Source organism: Lemur catta, chromosome 6, assembly GCF_020740605.2.
Source record: "Lemur catta isolate mLemCat1 chromosome 6, mLemCat1.pri, whole genome shotgun sequence".
In the NCBI taxonomy this organism is placed as follows: Eukaryota; Metazoa; Chordata; class Mammalia; order Primates; family Lemuridae; genus Lemur; species Lemur catta.
In genome coordinates this window covers 16,297,716-16,314,435 of record NC_059133.1, presented here as the reverse complement: position 1 = coordinate 16,314,435, position 16,720 = coordinate 16,297,716, and the positions used below count along the sequence as shown (strand labels likewise).

Here is a 16,720-nt window from a genome sequence, read left to right as displayed (position 1 = left end):
GAAAAAGGTATGTCATGAATGCATAAAATATATATAGATACTAGTCTATGTGTTAATCGACTTTGTTATTGGTAAGAGTTCTGGTCAACACTACACACTAGGCCATTAGTAGTTAAGTTTTTGGGGAGTCAGATTGTACACACATTTTCAACTGAGTGGTGGTTGGCATTCGTAATCCCTGTGTTGTTCAAGGGTCAGTTGTACATCCGTTTAACTGGTAGTTCATTAGATTCAGAAGAAAATTTTTTGTTCTTGGTTGTTTTTCCAGGAGATATTTTCAGACGTGCTATAATAAAGTGCTAGGAAGGTAATCGTAGATGGAAAACATTAAAATTGCAAAGTAAAATAAAAACATGCTTCCAAAGCTTTATCAGATATATTTCTATACATATATGAACATCCATTGCGTGTATCTCTTCATACAGGATTATAGATTTAGGGTTCACTTTTATTACTTTCACATAACTGGTACTCAAATATATAGGTACATACACATTTTCCATTCAAAAGGATTTAGATATTGGATAGACTAAGGTAAGAACCTGAGCTTCAGTTTTAGTAAAATTAAAATGTTGAATATAGGCTGGGCGTGGTGGCTCACTCCTGTAATCCTAGCACTCTGGGAGGCCGAGGCGGGAGGATAGCTCGAGGTCAGGAGTTCAAGACCAGCCTGAGCAAGAGCGAGACCCATCTCTACTAAAAATAGAAAGAAATTAGCTGGAAAACTAAAAAAATATATAGGAAAAAATTAACCGGGCATGGTGGCGCATGCCTGTAGTCCCAGCTACTCGGGAGGCTGAGGCAGAAGGATTGCTTGAGCCCAGGAGTTTGAGGTTGCTGTGAGCTAGGCTGACGCCACAGAACTCTAGCCTGGGCAACAGAGCGAGACTCTGTCTCCAAAAAAAAAAAAAAATGTTTAATATAGAAGTTTATCATACACTATATTAGAAATGTTTAATAGTTTATTATTGAGAATCTAAATTTCTATTTAAATGTTTTCCTGTCTAGGCTTGTATAGAACAACAGTTTGATTCTCTCAATGGAGGAGTATCTGTGTCAAAAAACAGCACTTTTGCAGAGGAATATGCACATAGTATTCGCTCAATTTTTGCAAATGTAGAAGCCAAACTTGGTAATGTAAATTGCATTTTTTTGGTTTTTGTTTATAAGGTTTTCATTTCCTTAAAAGCATAATTTAAGTGTATTTGTTCTGCTTTTCTGTCATGTTACTGTTTTATAAGGAGAACCTTCTGAAATTGACCAGAGAGACAAATATGTTGGAATTTGTGGACTCTTTGTATTGCACTTTCAAATCTTTCGAACTGTTGATAAAAAATTTTATAAGTCTTTATTGGACATTTGTAAGAAGGTAAGAACTTAGAACTTTTTCAATTTGAGTGGATTAAAAAGAGTTTTGATAAAACTCGTATTTTAAAAGCATTTTATTCCTGTTTACAAAAATAATAATTCAGTAGTGTTCATTTTTTAAAAGCAAGCATTCCAGAAATAAGTAACATAGTAAATGAAAATGCTCCTTATCCACATCATATTGGTATGCGGTGTTCATATTTTTTCCCGTACATTAACTTTCTATTAATGCTAATACCACTTTTTTCCTCATCATCCTTTCTGTTTTTTTCTCCTCCTCTTTTTGCCACTAATTTTCATTACTGAAGTAGGAAAAATATAAAATAAGTTTTTTCTACATCTTTGCTATTTCTGTGATGTGGCACCTGATTTCAAAATTGAAAATTTAGTTTGTGTGTAGTGTCAAGTGATATATGAGCACACAAGAACCCAGCCATCTTTAGTGTTCTTTTTTTTTGTTTTTTACACTAATACAGAGTGAAAGTAAAGGACATGACGTTTCAAGTTTTTGTTTGCTTGTTGGATATTTTTATTCATCTAAAAATTGATGAGAGAGTGTGTGCTGTGTGTGTATGTTGTTTAATATTTAGGCAGAATAAAATTTTCATGCTCAACACCAGATATAGAAATGCCTTAGACTCTGTCACAGTAAGGTATTTGTCTCCTCATATATATTAATGAGTATTTTTCTTATGGTTATTTTTTTTAAAGGAATTATCTTCCATGTGTATTATAGAACTATTATACACCTTATTGTTTAGCCTGCATTTAATTTTTCCTCGTTTTTTTCAGGTACCAGCCATCACTCTAACTGCTAATATTATTTGGTTTCCTGATAATTTTCTGATCCAGAAAATACCAGCAGCTGCCAAACTTCTAGACAGAAAAAGTCTTCAAGCCATTAAAATACACAGGGATACTTTCTTACAACAGAAAGCTCAGTCGCTTACCAAGTATGTTTTATAACTAACCATAATAAAATATTTAGATATTTTCTATTTTCAAATCTTACACTGACTCTAAATGTATGGAAAGTATTTGACTTTAAGATTGAGTGTACTTAGTAATGACCAAAGAAGGATCGGGCAGTCTCCAGGAGATTTGTTTTCTAGAAGCTATTTGTTTTTTTGTTGTTTTTTAAATATTTTGGGCTTAAAGTCAGTTTAAGATGTAGACAGATTATACTTTGTGGCTGTACCCAGACACATACTGTTTATAATCTGCGTTAAATATTTTTTGCCTAAGTGAAGTGAAGGCTATGATTCGGTTGCAGAAGGTGTTATTCGAGGACATTAGAAACATTGTGTGTCCATGATGATTTTTGGTGGAGTTGACTTTAACTTGATGTGCTTTTTTTTTTCCCCCTTTATTTTTATGACAGTAATATATGCATGTATTTTTTTATTTGCATAAATTTAAGGGTGCAGAGTGCAATTTTGTTACATAGATATATTGTGAAGTGGTGAAGTTTGGGCTTTTAGTGTAACCATTACCTGAAAAATATATATGGTACCAGTTAAATAAATTCTCATCCCTCTCTCCCCTCCCTTCCTCTCACCATCCCCCCCAAGTCTCCAGTGTCTGTTATTCTACACTTCATGTGTATACATTATTTAGCTTCCACTTACCGGTGAGTACATGTGGTATTTGACTTTTTGTGTCTGAGTTGTTTCACTTAAGATAATGGCCTCTAGTTCCATCCATGTGGCTACAAAAGACATGATTTCATTCTTTTTTATGGCTGAATAGTATTCCATTGTGTGTGTATGTGTGTGTCTATGTGTATATACACACACACACATATACTGTTCATCCATTGATGGACACTTAGGTTGGTTCCAAATCTTTGCTATTGTGAATAGTGCTGTGGTAAACATATGAGTGCAGGTGTCTTTTTGATATAGTGATTTCTTTTCTTTTAGGATTACTGGATCAAATGATGGTTCTATTTTTAGTTCTTTGAGAAATCTCCATACTTTTTTCCATAGAGGTTGTACTAATTTATACTGCCACCAACGGCGTTTATAAGTATGCTTTTTCTCTGCATCCTTGACATCTGTTATTGTTGGACTTTTTTATAGTCCTTCTGACTGGTGTAAGATGATATCATGTTGTGGTCTTAATTTGCATTTCTCTGATGATTAGTGATTTTCTCTGATAATTGTGTGTATTTAAAACATCAAAAAATACTAAAGCATAAAGGGAAAAATAATTGTCTCCTGTGCAATTCCTCCCTTTACCTCGGTCTTGCTCCCCTAAAGAATACTTTTAACTCTGTTTCTTCTGATGTTTACGTTCTTATTTTTCTCCTACTGTGTAAATTTTCAAACATACACAAAACAGAAAGTAGTATAAAGAGCCCCCATGTTCCCATCGCCCAGCTTCAACAATTAATTTACTGCACATTCTTAATTGAGTACATTGTTAAAATCACATGTTAACCTGGGTGAAGATTTTGAGTGAAGTGGCACAGGACTCTGCCACTGGCCCTGTGCTAGTCACAGGTTTTGTCTGTGATGTGGTTAAAGGCACAATGGGGATACTTACCGACTTTCTGTTGATCCTGACTATCAAGGGGAATCGGGCCACTATTACACACTGGAGGAAGGAGTAGTGTGTCTGGAATATAGGAGAGCCCCTAAAGCATGTTTAGTGTCCCCATTCCTGTGATTAAAGTCAGTGGAAAACTACAAACATTTCAGACAGGCCTGCTCATTGCAGAGATTTCAGAGCTTTATGGTGTATTCTAAAAAAGAATTGAGGACAGGTAACGGCAAAGATTTGTGGTTAAAGAGATGAATTCAGTAATACAGAATGGAGAGACAGGGATCAAGTTTAATAGCAGTAAGTGAAAAAAAGATGTGGGTATTTTAGTTCTTAGAAGCTTAGTATTCTTTTGTGTGTGTGTTTTTTTTTTTTTTTTTGGAGACAGTGTCTCACTCTTCTTGCCCAGGCTAGAGTGCAGTGGCGTCAGCCTAGCTCACAGCATCCTCAAACTCCTGGGCTTAAGTATTCCTTCTGCCTCAGCCTCCTGAGTAGCTGGGACTACAGGCATGCGCCACCATGGCCAGCTGATATTTTTTATATATTTTTAGTTGTCCAGATAATTTCTTTCTATTTTTCAGTAGAAACGGGGTCTTGCTCTTGCTCAGGCTGGTCTTGAACTCCTGACCTCGAGCAATCCTCCCGCCTCGGCCTCCCAGAGTGCTAGGATTATAGGTGTGAGCCACTGCGCCTGGCCCTTAATATTCTTTAACAGTGGGATGCAGTTGCTGAAAATGCCAATATATACTTAGATTCTGTGTTAATAAACTGCACCTGAAAATCTGAAATGCTTCAGAATCTGAAACTTTTTGAGTATTGACATGATGTCCAAAGGAAATGCTCTTTTGAGCATTCTGAGTTTTGGGGTTCAGATTAGGGATGCTGAGCTGTTAAGTATACGATGTACATATTCCAAAATCTAAAAAAAAACCCCAAATCTGAAACAATTCTTATCCCAAGCATTTCAGATAAGGGACACTCAACCTGTATCTAAGCCATGGGAATTGGTAGTTCCATTGAATTGTTACTGGTCAGATCATAGGTGTGTTGGTGATACCATGTTTTAAGAGGTCCACAAACTGCAGCATCCCTACATGCAGCTGATCAGTGTGTTAGATGGTCTGAGAACTGTGCCTTTTCGTTTTAAGTCTTCTCTTCATGAGTCTCTATATAGTTAGGTCTTTTAAGAGAAGTCTGTGGAATGATATGGTGGGTTTCTTTAAATATCTGAGGGGTGTTCAGATTGAAGAGGAAACAGATTTGATTTCTGTGGCTCCAGAAGGATGAACTAAAACCAAAAGATGAAGATAACAGTAATAATAATGCCAACGTTATGGAGCTCTTAACCCTATAGCAGACAGGCTTTAAATATACTACACTGTCTCATGTAAACCTTGTAACATAATCTTATTATGGGAAATAATAAAGATAACAGCTAATGCTTATAGAGTGCTTACTCTAAGCCAATAACTATTCCAGAAACTTCGCATGTTATCATCTCCTTTAATTATCAGAAAATCCTGTGAAGTAGATACTGTCATTATTGCCATTTGATAGATGAGAAAACTGAAGTACAGAGAGATTAAACAACTCATGGGTGGCAGAGCTGGGCAGTCCAACTCTAGAGCCCTAGCTGTTAACTACTACTCTTATCTCATTTTTATATAAGGAAAATGAGCCTTAGAGAAATGAATTTTGCCAGGTCACACAGCTAAATATGTCAAAGAGGAGATTCAAACTGGTTGCCAATCCTATTCAAGAGCCTCTGCAGCAGGTAGCATTGAGTAGGCTGCTCTGAAGTAATGCACCTCCTTCACTAGAGCTGTGTAGGCAGAATATAGGTGACCATCAGTCTAAGATGCTGTGGGAAGTGAGTCCTGTTAGGTGAAAGGTTGAATAAATTGACTTTCAAAGATTCCTCACATGGTAAAATTTTGTTTCTAAGTTTTTTGATTCCAAAGGTATACCTATACAATTATTATAGAGCTCCATGGAGCTGAAGAAGACAGTTATCTTTTTCATTTTCCTTGTAATTCTGTCAAAGAAATCTAAAACTGACGCCACTAAAGTAAAACTCAGGAGAGAGAAGATGTGACCAGCATGAGTTTTGTCCCAGCATTTTAGAGAAACTGGAAGGGCTGACTAAAAGCTATCCCAGAGTCAGGCTCCAGAGTATAGTAAGTGAACAGGGAACGCTATACGTCAGACCCCACATAGCCACTACCCCAGCCACCTCCTTGCCTGGGGTCCAAGGTTTGTGGGTTGCTGAGTTTCGCTTTTCATTCACAACCATTTGACACAGGAAAATACTGCCTTTAGAGGATAGAAGTCTGAACTTTTGTTTCAGTGTCCCAGATTGATATACAGGTGTTGACATAGTTTTTTGGAGGGGCAGGAGAGTTGTTTTTTTCTTGGTGCTTTTCCTGTTTCCCTTTGAAATGAAGCTGATAATCTGATAGGACCGTTGGCCGTTTTTATACTGTTTGTCAATTAATTTGCTGTTTTAAACTTGAAGCAATTTAATTTTTATGTAAGATGAATTCAGTAATAAGTAATAATTCAGTAATAAGTAAAAGATCATTTGGCATCTGGATATGATCAAAGAGTGATGGGTGGAAGTAAGGTAGGCTAAGATAGAATAGAAAAACACCCTGTGCTTTATTTATCTTACGTAGTATGATCTAAAGCTGGCCAGATGCCCTTTCTTGTATATCATTGCCTACTTCATAACGTTATTGACATAGTTGCTATCCGGGAGAATTGTATAGTCTAGGTCTTTCTCTGCTCCTTGTACGTGACTGGTCTGTCCCTTCCTGGTTATTGTATCCCTGCTGAATCCTGATCTCAAAAGCAGAGGCATTGCTCCTGGACCCTACTCTCTGTTTCAGACTTTTGAATCAAATTATCCACATTGACTTGATAGTATATTTCAGCACCATTTGAAGGAAAGCCACAAGTACAAATACTGATGTCTTTCGTCTAATGGAATTATGGCTCTGCAGAAACCATTTTTCTCAGATTTTGTGCTAGGATTTCAACCTCCCTAAGTCACACTTACTAGAGATTGTAACATTATCCCTTTTCAGACTGAGTTCTTGAGATTGACAGATTGTCCAGCAAAAGGCTAGCCAACCAACCTCAGTGTGGAATTCTATACTTCATCAAGTGGCTATCTTCAGTCCCTTGCCCTGAAGAGCTGTCCTGTAGCTCTTTGGTCCCCAACCCGTGGGACACGAACCATTACCTGTCCATGGCCTGTTAGAAATTGGGCTGCACAGTAGGTGAGTGGTGGGCCAGCCAATGAAGTTTCATCTGTATTTACAGCTGCTCCCTGTTGCTCACATAACTGCATAAACTCTGCCTCCTGTTAGATCATGGGCAGCATTAGATTCTCATAGGAGCATGAACCCTACTGTAAACTGCTCATGCCAGGGGATCTAGGTTGTGCGCTCTTTATGAGACTCTAAAGCCTAATGATCTGAGGTGAAGCTGAGGTGATGCTAGTGCTGGGAAGCAGCTGCAAATACAGATTATCATGAGCAGAGAGGTTTGACTGCACAATAAATATAATGCGCTTGAATCATCCTGAAACCATCCCCCCACCCCTGCCTGTCAGTGGAAATATTGTCTTCCGTGAAACCAGTCCCCGGTGCCAAAAAGGTTGGGGACTGGTGCTCTAGCTGATTCTGACTGACAGTATTGGAACATTTCTTTACCCTCGGTGAAGAAGGTTTTAAAAAGAATTGATAATGTCAGATTCCTTAAAGGAGAATTGCACATTTTTTGCACACTTTTTTATAGGGAAAAACGTATAGTGTAAACAGCTCATAGGTATTAAACATTCCCATCTTGAGTAAGATTGTCTGAGTTGAGATACATTGATAGACTGATTTAGTGTTTGTAATCATTCTGAATAGTAGAGAGAATTACATCTTTTTATTGATTTAATCTTTCCAGGATAGGAAAGCTTCCTAGATTTGGACTTGAATCTTGATACCTGCTTAACTTCTCTGCATGGCAGTTTCCTTTTCTGTGTTTAGATTGTGATACCTACTTCATAAAGGGTAATGTGAGGGTTGAATGGGTTAATTTGTTTAAAGTGTTTAGAACAGTGGCTGGCATATGGTAAGCATTCAATAACTGTTAGCTTTTATATTCACATTCTGACCACTTGTATTCCTGTTTTGGTTCAAGTTGTCATCCTTTTTCTCCTGCATTATTACAGTAGCTTCCTAGGTGGTTTTTCTGCTTTTACCATTACCCCCTCAAGAGTTTATTTTCAACTCATCAGATCCTCTTAAAGCCAAAGATAGATTAAGTCACTTTGCCCAGACCCTCTAGTGGCTTCGCATCTCTGTACAAGGCCTTCTGCAAGTCCCTTTCTCTCTCCCCACCTTTCCCACTCCCCCAGTCCCACACCCCCTGCTCTCCTTTTTGTTCTTATCCCTGCTCACTGTGCTCCAGTCATACTGACTTTTTTGTTATTACCTGAACATGCCAGACACGTTTCCAGTTATCTTAGGGTGTTTGCATTTGTCATCACTTTCCTAGAATTCTGTTCTTATATATTTGCATGGATTCATCTGCTTCAAGTCCTGGCTCAAAATCACTTTGTCAATGAGCCTACATCCCAGTCCTTAACCCTTTTCTCTGCTTTATTTTCTTCCATGGCATGTATCATCTGACATCTTTTAATGATTTTAACATTTTAATTATTGATTTCTTTACTGTACAACTTTTCCTTTCTAGAATGTAAGCTTCATGGGGGAAGGGATTTGTGTCTGCTTTGTTTACTGCTGCTTTCACTGTTTTGTTCTCACTACCTGTACCTGAGAAGCAGTGTGTGGCCTTTTTAGGTACTCAGTAAATATTTGTTGAATGAGTAAATTAAACGTGTATATGAGAGCTATCTTTTGAAAACCAGAAATATGAAATGACACTGCAAGGAAATATTTTACTCCAGTCAGTATGAAGAAATGGAAGTTTTTTTTTTCCTGCTCTGAGTAACCCCAATATTTTGCTTTGTTAGAGATGTACAGTCTTACTACGTCTTTGTGAGCTCATGGATGATGAAAATGGAATCTATTTTATCTAAAGAGCAGAGAATGGATAAATTTGCTGAAGACCTCACCAACAGATGTAATGTTTTTATACAGGTAGTTACATCATACAATATTTGAGGGAGTCATTTCATTGTTGATCTGATGTATAGAAGTTACATTGAGAAAAAAACTGGCAAAAGTTACGATATGTTTTTGTTTTTAAAGCAAATTGATTTGGTTATGTTTGGATCTATGTGACTTATTTAGATTTTCTAATATACCCATTCAAAGATCTACATTTCTTTCAAAACATTTAGCCTTATCTCATAAATTTTGCTAGGTTGTATTTTTATCATTTAGTTCAAAATATTAAAAAAACTTATTTGATCTGTGAGTTTTTGGAAAGATATTTAATTTCCAAACATATGAGGATTTCCTAGTTATACTTTTGTTACTGATTTGTAGCAATAATAAAATCATTTCAGTTTTTTGAAATTTGCTTTATGCCCTACCCTGTGGTCAGCTTTTATAAACAGTTCACATGCACTTGAAAAGAATGTATAATTTGCATTTGTGGTTGTAGTTGTTTGTATATGACAAGTAGATCACATTTGTAAAGTCTGAATTCTATCAGTTACTAAGAGAGTTGTGTTAGGATCTCCTATTATTGTGGGTTTGTCTCCCCTTTTGGTTCTGTCAGTTTTATATGTTTTGAGGCTACATACATAACATTTAGAATTGTTATATCTTCCTAGAGGATTGAACCTTTTATCATTAAAAAATGTCCCTCTTTATCTTCAGTAATGCTTTTTGTCATAGGTCTCTTTTTCTTATGTTAACGTAACTGTAACAGTTTTCTTTTAGTATCTGCATGATGTATCTTTTTTGGTCCTTTTACTTGCAGCTTTTCTGGCTTCTTATATTTAATGTGTGTTTATATTTAATGTGTCTCTTAATATTTAATGTGTGCATATATTTTTCCCCAATCTGATAATCTTTGTTTTGCCCAGATTTTCTCGTTGTTCTCAGTGGGAAGGTTGGTCCAAAAATTATTTATTCTGTCATTAACAGATACAGACCAGAGACTTTCCCCTCCCCCTAGTTTAGATTTTAAAATATATTTTTCATGTATATTTTTCCCAAATTAATAGTCATCTGGGAATGGGGTGATACAGGCCCAGGAGTTCTGTACTTTAAGCCTGCGGTCCCCAATTCCTGGGCCGAGGACCAGTATGGGTTCATGGCCTGTTAGGAACTGGGTTGCACAGCAGGAGGTGAGTGGCGGGCCAGCCAGTGAAGCTTCATCTGTATTTCCAGCCGCTCCCCATCATTGGCATCATTGCATAAGCTCTGCCTCCTGTCAGATCAGCTGCAGCATTAGATTCTCATAGGATTGTGAACCCTACTGTAAACTTTGCACGCTCCTTATGAGAATCTAATGCCAGATGATCTGAGGTGGAGCTGAGGTGGTGATGCTAAGCATGGGAAGCTGCTGCAAATACAGATTATCATTAGCAGAGAGGTTTGTATAATCATTTCATTATATATTACAACGTAATAATAATAGAAGTAAAGTGTGCAATAAATGTAATGTGCTTGAATCATCCTGAAACCCCACTCTTGTCCCTGGAAAAATTGCTTTCCATGAAACCAGTTGGGACTGCTGCTTTAAGCTCCCTCTAAAAAAGAGAATCCCACTATCCCACTTTCTGTCTGCCTTAGAGTTAGATATTTGCTGTTCCTCGTTTCTGCTTTTTAACTTTTCCCAGAGCTGCACTAGGGCAGCCTCTGTTGTAACAGTCCTGTAGCTGACAAGTTAAGACTTGTGGCACTTTCTGCTTGTGTACCCTAAGCATTATTCTTATTGTCATCTTTTTTAGGATGCTACCCTCGCTTTCATTTCTTCTCTTAATTTAGCATGTCTCCTCACCACAGAGAAACTCGTGTGTGTGGTTCAGAGAAACTTCCATCTCCTACCTCCTACCCCATGTTGAGTATCTCCTTTAGTGAGCCACTGTTACTGATAGGACTTTCTCACATAGGGTTCAGCAGGAGAAAAAGGTTGAGGAACACTGGCATATAGCTTCTGTCCCATCTCCTTCAGTGTGTCCACAATAGTGTAGTTTAGGTTCATTGCTAAACTGTAATTGTGTCTTTTTGGGGGTGTTTTAAAACCTCACAAGACCTGTGTTTCCTTCATGAATTGAAGGGGGAGGAGGATCTGTTCTCATTGGGCTGGCAGGAGAGAAAGCCTGATTTGCACCAGAGTAGGCAAGGACAAGGTAGCAGATGGATTGTGGGGATTGGTCTACGTGAAAAGGAAAGAGAGCATCAGCTGGGAACTCAGAAATTCCTTTGCGTATCTGTATTGGGCAGAGAGCAGATCTCTTCTCATTTTTCAATTCCTAGCTCCTTAGAGTCCTCAGCCCTTGCCCTGAGTGGCAGCAGTCTTTATTCCCTGGTGGGTAAGATATGGATGAATAGATACCTTTGTGACATTCAAATTGTTTCTCCAAAAGTTTTATTTTTTTTAAATGGAAAGATTCTTTAACTGTGATTATACACTATAATTTCAATAGTATTAAACTTCTGGTATGTGACAGGGTAAATCAACTTTTAAGGGCTGCTTTGAAACTTAACCACTATGTATATACCATTGTCTCTGTGAGGAAGAATATTTCAGAATCTTAACAGCCGGCTTTAAAATGAACTTTAAAAACAATTAGTTATTGGCCAGTTGAGGAATAACTGCTGTTACATAAAGAATGAAATCTTGAAGAAATGAAATCTTTCCTTCTGATTATAATCAATGTTTTATTTTCTTTTAAAGGGCTTTTTATATGCATATAGTATTAGTACCATTATTAAGACAACAATGAATCTCTATATGTCCATGCAAAAGCCAATGACCAAGACCTCAGTTAAGGCATTGTGCAGGCTTGTTGAACTTCTCAAGGTAAGTTTTAGATTATTTTACCTTGCCATCATAATTGCGAAATGATCTTGGCTTAAATTATGATGGTCTTGTAAGATTTGACATCTTTTTTTTTTTTTTTTTGAGACAGAGTCTTACTCTGTTGCCCAGGCTAGAGTGCTGTGGCATCAGCCTAGCTCACAGCAACCTCAAACTCCTGGGCTCAAGCGATCCTCCTGCCTCAGCCTCCCAAGTAGCTGGGACTACAGGCATGTGCCACCATGCCCGGCTAATTTTTATATATATATTTTTAGTTGTCCATATAATTTCTTTCTATTTTTAGTAGAGACGGGATCTCGCTCTTGCTCAGGCTGGTCTCGAACTCCTGAGCTCAAACAATCCACCTCCTTCAGCCTCCCAGAGTGCTAGGATTACAGGCGTGAGCCACCGTGCCCGGCCAGATTTGACATCTTATATGGGAATAAAACATTATGAGAAAGTACTTCTTTCTCAATTGACTATAGGAACTAGCCATGGAAAGAAATAGCTGAGCAACTACTTATGAATGGCCAGTATATTTAAACTTTATTAGAAGAGAGGGAAAAGAAGGAAAATAGAAACATTAGCTTCAGTATTATTAGTAAAGTTTTACTCATGGAAGTTTTAAAAGTATGTTACATGAGTTTGAAAAACTATTCATGGAACTTATCTATTATTTTATAGTGTTTACAAGCATGTGAGGTTAGTTAACATGAAGCTATTTATTTTGTAATTTTGAGAAAATGCTGTAATCTTGTGATTTGAATAGTAGGCTACTTGTAGAGCTAGTCAAATGAATTAAGACTTACAATTATGGGAATAGAATGAAATGTTTCATAGCGTACTCTGTATAAATTAAAAAAAAAAAAAACAACTCCTTGTGGGAAGGAGAGCCTATTTAACCTTTTGTAAAAAGAGAAGTTTAGATTTGTAAATTTTGCCAAATAATGGACTTTGGATTTGTTCAAGAAATGAAGCTTTTCTTGGAGACTGTGCCTTTGGATTTTCCACCTTTCTTTCTTTAAGATACATTATTTGTTAGAGATGTTATTTGTTATCACTTATATTTTTTAATGAAGTATAAATACAGAAGTGTATATACGTGTATATGTATAGATACATGTATATAATGTATAGGCATATTTTTAAACATAATAAATACCTTCAGTTCCACTTAAGAAATAGAATGTTACCAATATTTTCAAAGCCCCCTGTGTTTCCTTCCCTAATCGTATCTCAACCTGCCCCCTGCAGAGGAAACTACTGTCCTAAATTTTATGCTTATTCCCTTGTTTTTCGTTTTAGCTTACCACATATGGATGAATTTATAAATCATTCATTGTTATATATGTTTTTGAAATTACATCCATGGAATATTGCTTTATATATTCTTTGACTTGCTTTTTTTCCTCAACATTTTGCATTTTCCTCAACATTCTGTATTTGAACATATCCGTGTTGGGATGAGTAGGTGTGATAGTAATACATTCATTTTCATTGTGGTGTAGCTTTCCTGTAGATGGGCTTTGGGGTGGTTTCCAGTTTTTGCTGTTATAAAGATTGCTGCCATTCTTGTAAATGTTTCTTGGTGTACTTGTGTAAGAGTTTTTCTTAAGTGTCATATACCTATAAGTAGGTTGCTGGGTTGTACGTTACGCACATGTTCACTTTTTCAAGACGATGCGAAATTGTTTTCCAAAATAGTTTTATCAGTTTACATACCTCCCACAATATGTTAGATTTTCCATTGTTCTCCAGCTAGTCAATGCTGGTATTGTCAAGCTTCAGTTGTTTTTTTGTAAATTAGTGGATATAACTGGGTTTGATTATGATTTTAATGTTTAACCTCTGATTATTAGTGATGATAGCTTTTCAATTATTTATTAGCTATTTCTTCTTTTGTGAAAAATCTGTTCATGCTTTTTGTTCAATTTTCTATTGGACTGTGTCCTTTTTTAAAAAAAAAAAAAAAAAAAAAAAAACAAAGTCTTTCATTCATTTGGGGTATTTTTATATCCTGAACACTAATCACATGTATGTGGCAGATATCTTTTTGTACATTGGCTTACCTTTTTATTCTCTTTATAAGTGGCTTTTGATGACCAGAAGTTCTTAATTTTAATATAGTTGTATTAATCTTTTAACGTCTCATTTACAAATTCTTTCCCTAGCCCGAAGTTATGAAGATATTCTTTTATAATTTTGCCTAAATGTTTTAAGTTCATTTTCACAAAATTACTTCTGATTCTTTTTAGGCAATAGAGCATATGTTCTACAGAAGAAGCATGGTTGTGGCTGATTCAGTTTCACATATAACACAACACCTTCAACATCAGGCTCTTAATTCTATTTCTGTGGCCAAGGTATGCAAATTCTTCTGTATTCAGCATAATTATGTTACCATTTTTGTATCTTTTAGGTTAGTCTGTTTACCCCATTCCTTCAAACATAATATTCTTGGTCATTAATCTCCATTATTTTATGATTTTTACTTAGGGTTATCAGGGTTAGCTTTACTCTGAAATTGCAGCATGTGATACGTTAATACACCTCTATTAAAAAATGACATTGTATGCACTTTTGAAATTGATGCATCATTTTGGGGGAAATGATTTCTTATTAAATTAATATATACATTTTAAAGTAAATCTAATACATTTGCTGTTCTGACAGTGCTAAGAGATGATGTTATAAAAGTAAAGTATAAAACGTTACGGAAGTTCAACAGGGAAAGTATTTGTGTATGCTCTCTTAAATTGAATCATGGAAAAGATAATTGACAAGATTTGTTTCTGAGTCTGTTTTTCCCTTAGAAACAAAGGTAATAATTTCTTGTTTTTTCTTAACTTTAAGAAAAGAGTAATTTCTGACAAAAAATACAGTGAACAGCGTCTTGATGTGCTCTCTGCTCTAGTTTTGGCTGAAAACACTCTAAATGGACCAAGCACAAAGCAACGACGACTTATTGTTTCTTTGGCACTAAGTGTTGGCACACAAATGGTAGGTGTCTTGCTATTATATATGGAAGAAAAATGAGTTGTGAGATTTCACAGTTTCCTCTGTTAATTGACCTAAGAAATCTGTATCTTTGCTTTGACTGCACCTTCTCTTTTTTCCCCTTCCTGATAGAAAACATTTAAAGATGAAGAACTCTTTCCACTTCAAGTAGTCATGAAAAAATTAGATCTCATCAGTGAACTTAGAGAACGGTGAGTAGGTCTGGGATATATAATGATACTGAAAAGATAGGACTAATAGAAACATAGATTTTCTTTTTAGCATAGCAAGAGAATAAATAAAATCCAGGTAGAGCATTAGTTCCTTTCTGTAACTTCTTTAGCATGCCCAAAGTGAGACTGTGACTGGGGATCATATTTAGTTAGATTTGCTTCTATAGGAAGCATGTAGCTTCTGGGAGAACTCACATGGAAAAAAGCAATGCAACCTGAGAGCATATGGCAGGCTCTGATGTATATTGTGATTATTATGTTGGGTTTCTCTACTGGACTTAAATTGCTGCTTTATAACAGGGCTTTCATCTGTTTGTGAGAGAATTAGAGATCCATAACACATCGTGTTCTCATTTTGAGATATGAATCTGAATTACATTGTCAGTAACCAGTCACCAATTTTTGGAAGCCTTATTTTTAGACTTACTTGTGGCTTAATTGTTTTCTTTTTATTGACTAAGCACTACATTTTTTGAAGTGAAGATGGGTCTTCTGAATTTTGATTCCTAGCTGAATTAAGGTTATAGCACAATTTCCACTGGATGCTCATATTTATAATTTAATATTTTTTATTCTAAGAAGCTGAGATTTTTGTAGTTAGTGGCATTTATCTTTCCATTCTTGGGAGAAATATTGAACTTTCTTCATTATAAGATATTTAATGATCATTTTGTTGCCCCGTAAGGCATGAAATAGTCGCTTAGCAAAGATTATAGACAGGTTAAGTGTGACTGTTTTTTTTGGTCACAGTTTTTGAAAAGGTTTTGCTTTCCAACTTGGAGACAGGTAAAATGGTGCATGTGATACAAGTTTTATAAATCTAATCATACCAAATAATACTGAAAATGAATTTATTTCAAACTCCTCTATCTGTATTATTTTTCAAGTATGCTTTGAAACTAAAGCATATATTCAGAATTCTGACAGTGTCAAATATTGGAGTATTGTTCAATTTGAATAATATTTATTTTGTGATTTTTATATACTAGTAATTGAGTTAAGTGATATAGGGAATACAAAATGAGTAAGACAGAATTCTTACCAATACAGTGTATAATGTCCTTCCTTTCATATTGTTTTGGGATTCTTCAGTTTTGGCTTTACTAATTACTACTTTACATTGTAGGGTCCAAACACAATGTGACTGTTGTTTTTTGTACTGGCATCGAGCTGTCTTCCCAATTTATTTGGATGATGTATATGAAAATGCCATTGATGCAGCCAGATTACATGTAAGTAAGCAGTAATGTAAATAATAAGCCCATCATTTTTTTAGTCACTATATAAATCACTTTAGTTTTAAAATAGATGACTTGATTTGTAAACTGTCTTAAAATTGACTGCTAATGCTGTTGTGTAAAATGATGTGCATATCCAGTAAGTAGTCTGTGGTTAAATTTTATGTAACTACTAATGAAGTTAATATTAGTATAGTTAACTTCTCTTTTCATATTCCTAATTATTCTCATTTCACTTCATTTTAGTTTATGTCACAGTCTGACATTTACTCATTAGCAAAGTATACATTATTCAAATCTTTCTGTTTCTTTATGGAAATAAGTGTTTGCACAGATAGGAAAGCA

At 35.8% G+C, this 16,720-nt stretch overlaps 1 protein-coding gene across 2 annotated transcripts in view; it reads left to right on the top strand.

Moving 5' to 3' along the window:
- The window catches only part of WASHC4 (WASH complex subunit 4), a 58,040-nt gene that overhangs the window by 17,424 nt on the left and 23,896 nt on the right, over positions 1-16,720 (top strand). For both annotated transcript variants that reach the window (XM_045553052.1, XM_045553053.1), the window contains exons 11-19: positions 1,009-1,132; positions 1,242-1,369; positions 2,161-2,321; positions 8,942-9,068; positions 11,785-11,910; positions 14,163-14,270; positions 14,761-14,907; positions 15,037-15,116; positions 16,264-16,369. In XM_045553052.1, coding sequence (XP_045409008.1) covers positions 1,009-1,132; positions 1,242-1,369; positions 2,161-2,321; positions 8,942-9,068; positions 11,785-11,910; positions 14,163-14,270; positions 14,761-14,907; positions 15,037-15,116; positions 16,264-16,369 — 1,107 coding nt within the window. The remainder of the gene's footprint in view (positions 1-1,008; positions 1,133-1,241; positions 1,370-2,160; positions 2,322-8,941; positions 9,069-11,784; positions 11,911-14,162; positions 14,271-14,760; positions 14,908-15,036; positions 15,117-16,263; positions 16,370-16,720) is intronic.